The sequence below is a fragment of the Haemorhous mexicanus genome, chromosome 2 (genome assembly GCF_027477595.1).
Source record: "Haemorhous mexicanus isolate bHaeMex1 chromosome 2, bHaeMex1.pri, whole genome shotgun sequence".
Classification (NCBI taxonomy): domain Eukaryota; kingdom Metazoa; phylum Chordata; class Aves; order Passeriformes; family Fringillidae; genus Haemorhous; species Haemorhous mexicanus.
In genome coordinates, this window is record NC_082342.1 from 30,760,052 (window position 1) to 30,772,619 (window position 12,568).

Here is a 12,568-nt window from a genome sequence, read left to right on the forward strand (position 1 = left end):
CCACAATGATACAGCTCAGCTGTCAGAAGTGCAGACAAAAAAAATCTTTTCTGAAGAAGGGATGAAAATTTTGTATTACGACAACCTACAATCACATTGGTGGTAAGCCAAAGGGAGAAGCAAGAGCAGGACGTTTTCTAACACTTGCGAGAGACAACTGCTCACTTTGAAAATTAATAAAGGTCTATTAAACCTTAACAAAAATACAACAAAAGGACTACATAAGGGAAAAGCTGCAGCGCTGGGAACTGCCCCACACGCATACCAGGTAGCTGGTTCATCTTCAAGACAGATTCTCAGTCTTTTATACCCCTGGGGGTTGCATCAGCCAGCCCTGGCCCCTCCCCAAGTCTGTCAGTCAGTTCTTCTTTGCCATTTATCGGTGGAGACTGCTTTCTTGTAACTTTATTGGAGGTCAGGTGTTGCCATGCCACACCCCCTAAGCACTCCCTGAGCTTTTCCATTGCCAACTGCCCCATGCAAGGGCCACATGTGCAGCCTTCTTTCTACCTGACCTAGACAACCCCAGCTGTCTGATGGTCACAATACGGGGGGGTGGAAGGGAACTATGGGGAGAACAGAGGACATCTAAACTATAACAACATAACTATACATCACTAAAGCTTTTCTTAATATTTACACAATAGCCATCCCTTAATTGCGAGAGCAAATCATCTCATTATTCATCTCTAACACACTGATAAAGAGAAAAAGAGCTAATATGCATAAGTTAACTTTTTCCAATACTCTTCAGTTTGGTGACAGGAATTCCATAATGTTTTTGGCAAACATATACACAAATTATTATAAACTGGCTTGCTTCTTGGAAACACTCTCGCCTGGGTTCAGAAAAGATTTGGATTCAATGCTTTCTCAGTATGAACAATATATCAACCAACAGCAGAAGCTGCTGGATTGCAGAAAGATCTGTTTTCAAAGCAAAGGTCTTGAGGAGGCAATAATGCTATGGTCATCTGACCCACAAAAGGAGGTTCACAAAAGGGGAAATCTTCCCTTTCATTGTGACTTTGGTCAGTAATGAGGACTTTACTGACTTTGGTCAGTAAAGAGGACTCATTTACTGAGTCCTCCACTAAAGAAGAAAACTATTTTCTTAAGGAATGGTGATTTCCTTGCTTTGGAAAAGAGACTGGTTTGCACATGTTGACCTGCACTGTGCTTCTACATCTTGCTAAGACCTCTTTATACACTGCTTAAGTCAGCCAACTGGATTTTTACTTTATTTTATGGAACACTGACTTTTCTTACTCTCTGCCAATAGTAACAATATATTTTCTGTTAGCTGGTAAGTTTTGCATCCAATTATTAAATATGTCCAACTATTAATTCTTTATATCAGTGACATCAATCCAGTGACCTGAGGTAATTTGCTGTTCTTCATTAATTTCTTGTTCTTCAGCTTCTTTGAAGTTTTCCTTGGGGTCTGTGACATGAATGAAGAAATTGTGCTTGTCTTTCATTACTTTCACCTTTATCAAAGTTTCTGTAAAGCAATAGAATACTATTATTGCTTCCACTAGGCTTCAGAACTTATTTGCACCCAAATAAATGGTGTACCTGCTACTTTAAAGCACTCAAAAAAAGAAAATTGCTTATAACTGTACTGAATCATGTAGTAGAAAACCAAGGCGACAAAATTAAGGTTATCTGAGTTAGACTAAATATTTTAAAACTTCCTGATAATTAAATCAGAGAGTCTGCAGAAGACTCTGTGGCTTAGATATATTGCATTTGACTGGAAATATAATTTGAACTGGAAATATGATGCATCAGTTGCCATTGAACAAATAAATACGAACTGATTTTTCTGCATTTCTAGTTTTCTGGTACTTCATTTATCTAACAACTGTTAACATATTACAGGTAACTGTAAAGATTAGTGGTGATACAGCCTAATATGGAATTTCTTTAACTGAATTTTTACTGCTGAGACATGAAAATGCATTTATGGATTAAGAAATTATTCCTTTAGTTAGCACTGAGTCAAACCAAAGCATAAAGAAAAAAAGAATCACTTTTTACAAACTCTATCTTCTCTACTTGAATCTGTCCTCCATCGGATGGGAAAAGATATTGATTGGTTCCTGATACTTGAATGATATCCTCCCCTGTATTGTAGCCATGAAACTGGAAAAAACAAGATTTAAATTATCTGTAAATGAGAAAGGCAGTACACATGAAAAAGGTAAATGAAGGACAGACCATCAGGATCACACTGTACTGCTCAACATCTTTTGCTTAGCTATTGAACTAATATAAAAAACCTTGAGCAAATATCTAGCATGCTATAGTGATATCCAAATAATTTCCCAGTTACTAACTGATGTAACTTGTTTAATGTGAAAGCCATCATGGAAACTGAAGAGCAGCAAGTAGACCAGTGGTTTAACATACAGTGTGACAGAATGAGAAGTTCTGATCAAGTACTATGCCATGGGATCACATAAAGGTCAGGTAAAGATTCAGCTTTCTACCCTCTAGGTTTTGGAATTCAGAAACTGTAAATCTAATTAGACTGCTATGCCTTCCAGAGTGCTACAAGATGGAAAAAAATACGTGACCGTATTCAAATAAGTCCAGACTGAAATGCCATCTATTTCTGAGTTTGAAGTCTGTACTTAAGCAAATTTAGACTGAATTACATTGATGTGTGCAAGTTTTGGATGCAAGATAGACTGTACAAATATCAGATGGTGCAAACTGCTTAAAAACTGAACAAAACTAGTGAAGAGCTCCCTCTGTTAGTGCAACAGGCAGAAAAAGGAGAGCTGCTGTGTCCATTGAACTGTCTAGACAGGAGTTCCCGGGACTGCTAGGGACATGAAGCACAATTACTGTTTAGATTTCATGTGCCTTAATCTCTAAGAGCTGAGCTCTACATTTCCTGTGGCACACATGCCAATGGAGTTACTTTATGAAATATGGGAAAAATATGTATTTTAGATTAGGGCACTTCAAGAACATGAATTTTGAAAGAGGAAATGTAAGAAATGGTGATTTCCAGTGTAGGCAGTCAAAATTTCAACTAGGTCTAGTAGTTCCTTACTATGGAAGGTGGGAAAAATTCTTATGTTCCCTTTTCCTATACTCTCCCACAAAAATCTCAACATGATCAACTTATGTTTGCGTTCATGTCATATTACACTAAAAAAAAATTAAATAATCTGGTGTAAGGTAATCTTGAACATCAAGAACTGCTTTTTAAAACTTTTAGAAAAGGATCTGCTGCTGAAACAACAGAGGTAACAAGACCCAGTTAGGCTTAATTTGCCCTGAACTCAAATTTCACAATAGATAATAGCTCTGCTGTAATCTTGACTCTGTATATAGTTAACACTTTTCTAATGTGGTATAATAATACAACTCCTTACCTTATAAACTTTCTCAGAACATGTTTCTGGAATGCTATGATCCTCCTCAAGTTCAGCAGCTTTTGCTGACTCATTTTGATACTTCTCTTCAGAACGTCTTCTGTTTGATTCTTTATTTCCTTTTTTACTTCCTTCTTTACTTCCTTTTAAATCCTGGCTTTTCCTTCCACTTTGCAATTTTTCTTCATTTTCTTGTTCTTCTTTTTCTTTTTCTTCTTCCTCTCGTAATCGGTCCTGCTCAATCTTCCAAGCCTACATTCAACATTAGGAATTAAACAGACTGTGTTTATCTTTGTACTACAAGATATTTCATATGTGCATGCTGAAAAGAGTAAAAGCAAACAAAACCAAAGGAATCAAAGTTCTAAGCTAAAACATGTTTCAAAACCTGTCAAAAGTCTCACAATATTACGCACCTAATTTTGGATAAAATTCGTGATTCATTCAATCTACAACAGCAGCCATTGTTGACCCCACAGGAAATGAATCAGGTGATTATTCATATCTTACATAATCAGTCACAGGAAAACGATTTTGTTGAATACTTTTCCACAATGTTTACCACCAAACCACAATGCATCATTGGTATTGGTTTATTTATCAAATGCAACTGTTAGATAAAATTATTTTATTATTTTACAGAAAGAGGAATGGCTTGTCAACGCCAAAATTATCAGCTTGCATTAGAAAGACATTTGAGATTTTCTGGAGTATTTAGGGTTTTGTAGCACTTGATAGTCTAAACATATTGAAGGAGAAGTGTTTCTGGGGAAGAAACGGCAAGCATGGAGAGTTACAAGTCAGGCATCAGCCTCGATTGAGCTGTGACAGTTAACCTCATTTCCTGTCTACATTCCATATCAGGACTTGAATTGCACAGCATTATACACTGTGAGGAAGATGAGACATAATATGTCTGTGAGGAGTTTAAAAAAAAGCAGGAGAATACAATATCAATAAAACTAGATTTGTGCAGATTAATGGATAGTACCAATGCTATGACCAAAACAACTGTATACTTAATCCCTACCTCAGCCAGAAATTTATTGTGTAAAGCTGCAAGTCAATTAATCTGTAGTGAATGGTCATGGATCCATCTATAAAATGGGATTCTCTGACATAAGGGAACTCTGAGGTACCATACTGACATTCCCTAATTTCAAAGAGCTGTAGACAGTGAAAGTACAGTTGGGTACACAAGTATTTCCATGAATCTGGATCTTATCTTCTCATACCTTTAAATCAGAAAACTTCAGTAAATAGTAGGATATTATTCATAACTTTCACTTCCTAGTACTTTAACTATAAATTACTTTGGAATGCCTAGTCTAACTCTAAACAGTCTTCTCTTAAGAAAACAACCTAACATGACTCACAATCATTAAGAAATAAATTAAAGAAAATAACATATACAAAAAATAACAAAGAGCAGAAAAACAAAGAGGACTCAGCCAAGACTTACCTTTCTAAGAAAGCAGTACTATCTAGTCCATTTCAGAAACATAAATAATTTTGCCTCACCTTTAGAGAATCTTCTCTGATAATGGGACTTGCTTCATTCTTGGATTGAGACTCTATTACATTCTCAAGTTCAGTTGTGCTGCCTTTTAAAAGTGAAAGGGAGAATAAGTGAGGTTATAAATACAGGAAAATAGAATAACTTTTAAAAATGGGGAAAAAAAAGATGTGCAAGTAAATAAAAATGTATATTTAAAAATAGGGAAAGCATAATAGTACAATAAAGCAAACCTTAAATATATTTAGAAATAAAATAGAAAGTCTGTTTAGGTTTGGAGAAACTTGATTCTCATACCTGGGGACTAAATACAGTAAATAATATACCAACAATGTGTCTAAAGACTGGCTCTCTGCTTCTTGCTATTGAAGGCTTTGCTCTGGCAGCATTTGTTTGTTTTTAACTGAGCCAGAACAAGCTCAATACCAGAGTCATAGACATTACAACCTTTCAGGAGAAAAAATCCCAAATAAATGCTATCTGAATCTTCAAACCTTCACTAAAGAAACACTCACCATATCCTTCGTTTACTATTACAGTTTTACAGCATCTATGACTTATGAAAAGAGTATCTTCTATAAGTGTAGTTTTTTACTATCATTGGATACCCCATATTTACCTTCTAGAAAAGGTAATTTAAACTCAATTAAATTAACGCTATCAGAAACTTCTAGTTAAATGACTTTATATGATAAAGTAGAAATTGCAGTGTCAGTGAAATTGAAAACACCTAAGAACACTGTTGCCCATCTGCGTGTTCCAGCCAAAGGTGATTATGGCCTTTCAGCAAGTACTCCATGAATCATAACTGTCATGAAGCACCACATGAGCAAGATTCAGTCTAGCTCCTGTGACAGCTAGATATGTACAAATTATGATTTAGTAGTCATAACTGTACTTTTAGTTTCCAAACTATAATCAGAGGTGTTAACTGAGTTGAGGAGTAATGTTTCTATTTTTGTAAATGTTAACTGCTAGTCCTGGGAGGCTTCAAAGTGCATTCTCAAGAAAGGTAAGAAAGCAAAGGTTAAGTATAAACAAATCATTGTTAATACCATTTAAATATACAAGTAGAAAATTTTGACAGAAGTTCTTTTTTGTCAGTAGTGGTTTTCAGATTCTGCTGCCTGCTGAGCAGTTATTGTATGAACTGCTTACAATTTTCACTACCAAAATTGTTGCTTGTAATTCAAGTTTGCTCTGCAGTCTTGTCAATTCAAGTTTCCAGTTTTAGCTTCTAGCCCACAGCTTCAGACTTCCAGCTTTTATCCTGCCCTTTAAAAAGGAATTTTCCTGAACCATGTTGCCAGCTTTAACTTCTGCTCACCTCTTCCTATGTTCAGTCATCTGAACAGATACATATTTGCATGTAATCCTAATCTCATTAGATAAACACAGCTATCAAAAATGTAAATTGATACTAAAGCTGTCAGTTTTCAGAACAGAGAAAGATGTAGAATATATAAATATATACATTTAATTCATTCCAAAACACATTTATGCCTATATAGATGTCAAAACAGTGTCATCCTATGAAAAAACATGTGCAATTCTGCTCTGAAAAAATCTGTGTCTCAGCACTTAGAGTGAAAAATTAATTTCCTAGAATACAATAAAAAGATACCTACTTTTGGCTAAGTAAAGCCAATTTTTTTAACAGCACTGACAGACAGTCCTAGAGGGCCTTCTGCCATGGCTTTTTCCAGTTTAAAAGACTCTATTTCCTTACCCATCTTCTCTTTTTGGTATTTAGCTTCTTCCTCTTTCACCCAGTCTTCAATTAAGTTGGCCACCAGCTCAAGATAGTTCCTGAAATGCAGAATAACCCTCTATATAATATAATACAGTATTCACTAATATGATTTCAAGTCAAACAAGATCACTTGGCTTCTCAGTTTCTTATACAATTATTATTCTATAATCCTTGAGACAGGACTTGTGTTTGAAAGGATTACTCTCAGTTTTTACAGGAACTAGTACTTTTGCTTGTCTGGTATTTGCTTAGTACATGTTACACTTGGAATTCTGGTTATCCTTTCTGCAAAGAAATGTAAGAAACTTGTCTGCCAAAGAACACCCGCTAAAGAAAAATCCAGGAAATCAGAAAACTTAAAGGCATTCAGTTCCAAAAGTTACTGACTCATTGTCATCCTAACTGTTTTGCCACTGAATAACTTATTTTCTTAGTTGTTTTTGATTGATGTTGATTTTTAAAATATGCTTTACTTGTTTATTCAGAAACTGAAGTACTGTTTTATATAATGCAAGCTCTTCTTTATTGGTGTGTCAAGAAAGGTGTTTGAAAATTGTCATCCAAATCCAGATGAGAGAATCAGTGTACCATAACCTGCCATGAATTAAGAATATTCACAAGTCACAATTAAGTTGAAGTGAGAACTGAAAGACAAACTGATCCAGAGTTTGCTGCTGGCATCTGCACTTGCATTGTCTCATTTACCAAAGGTGTCTGAAATGACTACTAAAGTAGCTCACTGTAAACAACTGCTTTCAAGAAAGGAGGAAGCTTGGGAATCTTTTATGCAACTGCCACTCAACCCCTCATTTGGAGTTTTATCACAATTCTTGAAAGTAAAATTCTTCAAGTGTGCAAAATTGAAAGGAGCTTTTGAAGAATGCATCAGATTCACTTGCTGAGTATATATAGTATCTTCATGATATTTTGTATTTACAAGTTCAAGATGATTCAATTGTATTCAAAAACTCTGTGGAGTAGAGGCTTTTGGGTATGAACATGCAGACAATACAATCAATTCTTGAGCTCATATCAGTTTTAAAGTTTTTCTTATTGCAGCAAGAGAATTAATCTTTCCAAGAGACTTAATCTGTAGGTCATGCACACAGGCTGGAATGCACAGTACAGGTACAGCTACAAGATATACAAGACTCTCCCAGCTTCTTCAATGTAGGTGGAATCTGCTTTGGGAAACTTGCATGGAGAAACTGGTGATCATATATATATACTGAGTAGAGAGAAGGTTATTCTGTTTGTATCTGAAGAAAAGTGCACAAGCTATAAAAACATATGGTGTTGAAAACAAAAGGCAGAACTAGTCTGGAACATAGAGTTGCCAGTACTGGAATAACTTGAAGATGAATATATATTATAAATAAAAAAGAGACTATTAGTGTGGAAAATATTTTAGGCCAATGAAACAGTCATTCAAAGTCTAAAATACACATTCTATTAATATGTATTCTGATGTCACTACTGCCAATGTCTGACTCAGAAGCATTTCTCAGAAAGGATTATTCTTTTCCAGTAACTTGTGTAATGTGTTTACTATGAAACTATAAACAAATGTCATTAAGATTAACTTTGAGCAAAATAATGGTTTTGATAATGCCTGAATTCATTCGGCTTCCTGATAGAGCGACCACTTATTTCTAATCAGAATTAAATTGTTTTATATACACACCTATCATTGGAGGTACATGTGTCCATGCCTTTGGATTCCCTTACTCAGTGGCATCCATTAGATTTCACATGCAGACTCCTGCTGCCTACCCTTTAAACAGAATAATTTCTGAATTTTAGGATGTTCTACATGAACTACAGGACCATAAAAAAGAAGGAAGGCAACTGGGATCTCCAGGAGCAAAAGCTGCTGCAACATCAGAAATTTTATTTTCTCTTTGCATGAGAATTTGCTGTAACAGGACTTGCTGTAATCAAAATGAAATTATTCTGTGATTCTGTAACCAACTGATTAGCAGATAACAGATTTATATTCCAGATAGCAACTATGAGCTGTCACTCTACAAAGATAGTCTGGAGTCTATAAGCTGTCCCAATAAAGAAGTAACAAGTGAACACAGATAGAGAACTCTTATCAGAGAAATTGTCAAGCACTGCATCTATTGTGCATTTGTAACTCTTCTGTGATGAAAGTGTGATTCTTCAAGCTATACTGAAAATTAGAATGATAGCAATTGTAATAAAATCAAAATCAATAAATTGTAACTAAACTCATCAGGAGTCACTTATTTCATACAAAGGCAAAAACAAGTAATACTACTCTTAATTAATAAGTAGAGTTTGTGCCCATTTCTGGCAACTCAGCAGGATCTGGAAGCTAACTGCAGGCAATAGCTTGAAGCACTCCAGGTATTTAATGAGTGTCTTCCACAGAAGTGTTATGTTGCTTGGAAACATACACTAGCAAATATTTATGATACTTTGTCTGGAAATCTGAAATGATCTTTAGAAGTAAGGCTGAATAAAGTCTGAAAATGTGCTGATTATTTTGCAGAGTATAGGCAGGTATCAGTAACACATAACAGAAGCAAAAGAGGACCTATAGCTCTGCAAAATTTCTAAGTAGCATATATAGCAGTGATGTTGAATATCTCTAGGAAACAAGAGCAAAGCCAAACCATCTTGTCAGCGTTCATGCCATTTTCTTTCGGAACTCCTTGTGCTTTGAAACTGAACCTGGTGAAATGTCACTGGACAAAGCAGGCATGCCCTAAGCAGAAGTTATCTTTAATGTCTAAGCCTTGTTTCCAGGGGATGTGGAAGAGTAAGAAGTAGAAAGCAGAGAGTTATTTCATCCTCAAATGAATTATAATGCAGATAAAATGCATAATTTCTCCTTTAGATGCAAAATTAGCAGCTTTTCTTTTGCAGGTATCAAGAGTCTTTCCCGTCTCAGTTGCTCTTGACCTATTTCAATGAATGCCCTTTCAAGGTGACCAGCCAATCAGAGGTTTTACAACCCCAGAGATGATCAGTGGTTGTTTCAGGGACAAAAGGTTCCTGAGGAGGTCTGGTACCTCCCTCTGCTTCTACAGCACCCATATGCTGTTGGCATGAGGCGTTACTCAGCGTATGCAAACACCAGGTGACACTTTAGATGCTCTGGGGTGTGTGACCTGCTCTCTGGTGTTTGTTCCAAAAATGTACAGGTCTCTTATGGGTCTCATGTCATATGTGTCAACTCTGCCCAGAAAACTCAAATGCACCAGGCAGCTTTTTGTGGCACCAACTGTTTATGTTTAGGAAACTTGAATTAGGCAGCTAAAGTCCAGTGTCACAAAGAAGTGTAAGAACTGCTGGCAGAGTCAAGAGCTCTGGCTGCCAACAGACTGCTGTGTAACAGCCCTTGAGACCACTGACCTTATGCTTGGGTCTGTCTGAATGCAAGACCCAGCTTTACTTGAACATACCATCTTTCCCTTATCTTTTGGGGAAGATTTCAGTTGCTGTATAAATGCAAAACCACTGACCACACATTTAGTCGATCTGCCCAACAAAACAGCCAGCATTTTCTCCAAGGAACTTTGAATTTCTGCTGGTAAATACCTTATGGCTCTAGTCCTAATCACTGCTAACCACAACACCCTGTTTTCATGGCAAATAATTTAAGTCCAAATGCCTGGAAAGCTGAGAGGGACCTACAAAGAGTTCCTTGACTGAGAGCAAACATACAAAATACAATACAAAATACAGCTTCAGGAAGGTACATTTTCCCCATTTAGTATTCAAACCTTTCAAATGTATACAGCTATCAACAAAAGTTTATTATAAAAATTCCCATAATATGATTAATGAGGCACTTCACTCAGAAAAGGATACCTGCAGACAAATGGTGGGGGGGGAGGTATTTTTATACTGGATAATTTGTTTGAAATTTTATTTGATAAATCTAATTAAGTCATAGAGCACCAGAGTGACATTGTTAAAGATACCTCAGCTGTCTCTCCATGGAATTGTAACTTTTTTACATATCAGTACATGGACAGTTATTCTATTTTCAGTCAATTATTTGGAATAGTAGTTGCATCTACATCATCATTTATATCACTGCTTCAGTGCAAAAATGTGTTCCAAAATAAATGATCTACTAACAAAAGGGCTAAAGTGGACATATCAACCTCTTGCACACCTCTAACTGGTGAGCAGGTATTGATAAGGAATTAAGAAGTATGTGTCATTCTGTGGGAAAAAAATTTCTAATATTAACAAAGGGATTTGAACTTTTCTCAAAAAAAAATCCCACTAAATCATTCAATTTATGTGAGTGATTAAGTTTCTATTATATGTATATATAATAGAAAAACCTGATAAGCATGTACTTAGAATTATTTTTTTAATATTCTTCACCTGAAATGTCCTACAATTTTCTTGATGTGGCATTTCTAATAAAATTTTGCATGTATGTATACATTATTTACATTTTTATACTAGATGATAAGGATCTACACTCTGCATTATTGTCACTCAGAAAAGTTCAACAGAATTCTGTTGATACAGCACTGTTTTTGACTCACATGACTTTCTTTCCCATAAATGTGTCACAAAGCCATATCTTAATTTCAAAGCTTTGCCCTAAGCACACCCATGGAGGCTTTAATTAAAAATTACTGTGGAAGAGACAGGGAAGATAAAATCCATTACCTGAATCCCACATCAGAGTGCAGAGCAATATTCCAAGTCTCTTGGCTCAGACGATGTTGGTTCATGGGATTGTGAAAAACCATTAGTAAAGAGTTATCTTGGGTATGATAAAAGGAATCAATACACCTGTATTCTTGGGATGCTGTATGAAGAACCTGAAAAGGAAAGAAATAAAGGTACATCCTTCCTGCAGAGGGTAGCATGTGTTCGGAGGCTACCTAGCACAGCTTTGAGCAACAGGTGCTCCAGAACACTCTCCTGCAAGATGTACCCAAAGCATTTGGATTCCAGCAACCTGAATTGTTCAGGTAGGTGGAAATTGAAACTGCATTGCTATTCATGTTGAGCAGAGATATCAACTATGCTCCACCTTCTGATTAACCATGAATGAAAAAGTTCAGCTACACAAATTACAAATAAATTAAAATATTAAACAAATACTTAAACAAGTTTAAATAATAAATAAAATACTTAAGTAAATAGCAAATAAAACCAGAATTATCATATACCAGATAAAAAGAAAACTAATTTACTTTTTTTTAATTTCAGTTGAGTTTACTTGGTATTCTATTTGCCTTGTCATGACCTGCACATCTCTGAGATTTGCTGTGATCTACATTATTCCACTCTGCTCTGTACTGCCCCATCATTTTCAATATTTATATTGCCTGCAGGTTGAAACTTATTTTATAGTCATAGGTAGAAGAAAGCCTTCTTATAAATTATTATTTTTCAGAACTATGCAACTGAAGGTTCTAGAAGGATTTGTTCTATGATCTTTCCAGGAACAGAGGTGAGGCTGATTAAGTTGGTAGATCCCAGGGTCCTCCTTTCTATCCTTTTTAAAGATTTGCAAAATGTTTCTCTTTATCCAGTCATCTGGGACTTCACCTGACTGCCATGACTTTTCTTTCAAAAGGTTATTTGCAGCTGCAATAAAATGCTATTTTTAAATTTTCCTTCAGTATATTTTTACTAGACTCACTAATTATTGGTAGTTGAAGTAGTATTGGCTATTTATGTTGCATAAGAAGGCATTCCCCATGCACTGAAATGCGTGACCAGACTTTAAAATTGTCACACTTAAGTGGTGCTGCAAAAGTCCAGGGAGCATTTCCTTCACCCATGTATAGCACGTGTCAGGATCAAATAAGAATTACAACCTATGAAGCTCAAGGCAGCACAGGAACTACAAAATCCACTCCTCCAAGAGGATGCCTCCCAATTCAAGCCAACTACACT

General features: G+C 35.8%; 1 protein-coding gene across 1 annotated transcript in view; it reads right to left on the reverse strand.

Annotated features, from left to right (window-relative positions):
• The window catches only part of SPAG17 (sperm associated antigen 17), an 85,885-nt gene that overhangs the window by 31,515 nt on the left and 41,802 nt on the right, over window positions 1–12,568 (reverse strand). The window contains exons 17-22 of the mRNA XM_059840345.1: window positions 11,327–11,481; window positions 6,638–6,717; window positions 4,914–4,996; window positions 3,393–3,644; window positions 2,037–2,148; window positions 1,379–1,504 (exon numbers count right to left, since the gene is read on the reverse strand). Coding sequence (XP_059696328.1) covers window positions 1,379–1,504; window positions 2,037–2,148; window positions 3,393–3,644; window positions 4,914–4,996; window positions 6,638–6,717; window positions 11,327–11,481 — 808 coding nt within the window. The remainder of the gene's footprint in view (window positions 1–1,378; window positions 1,505–2,036; window positions 2,149–3,392; window positions 3,645–4,913; window positions 4,997–6,637; window positions 6,718–11,326; window positions 11,482–12,568) is intronic.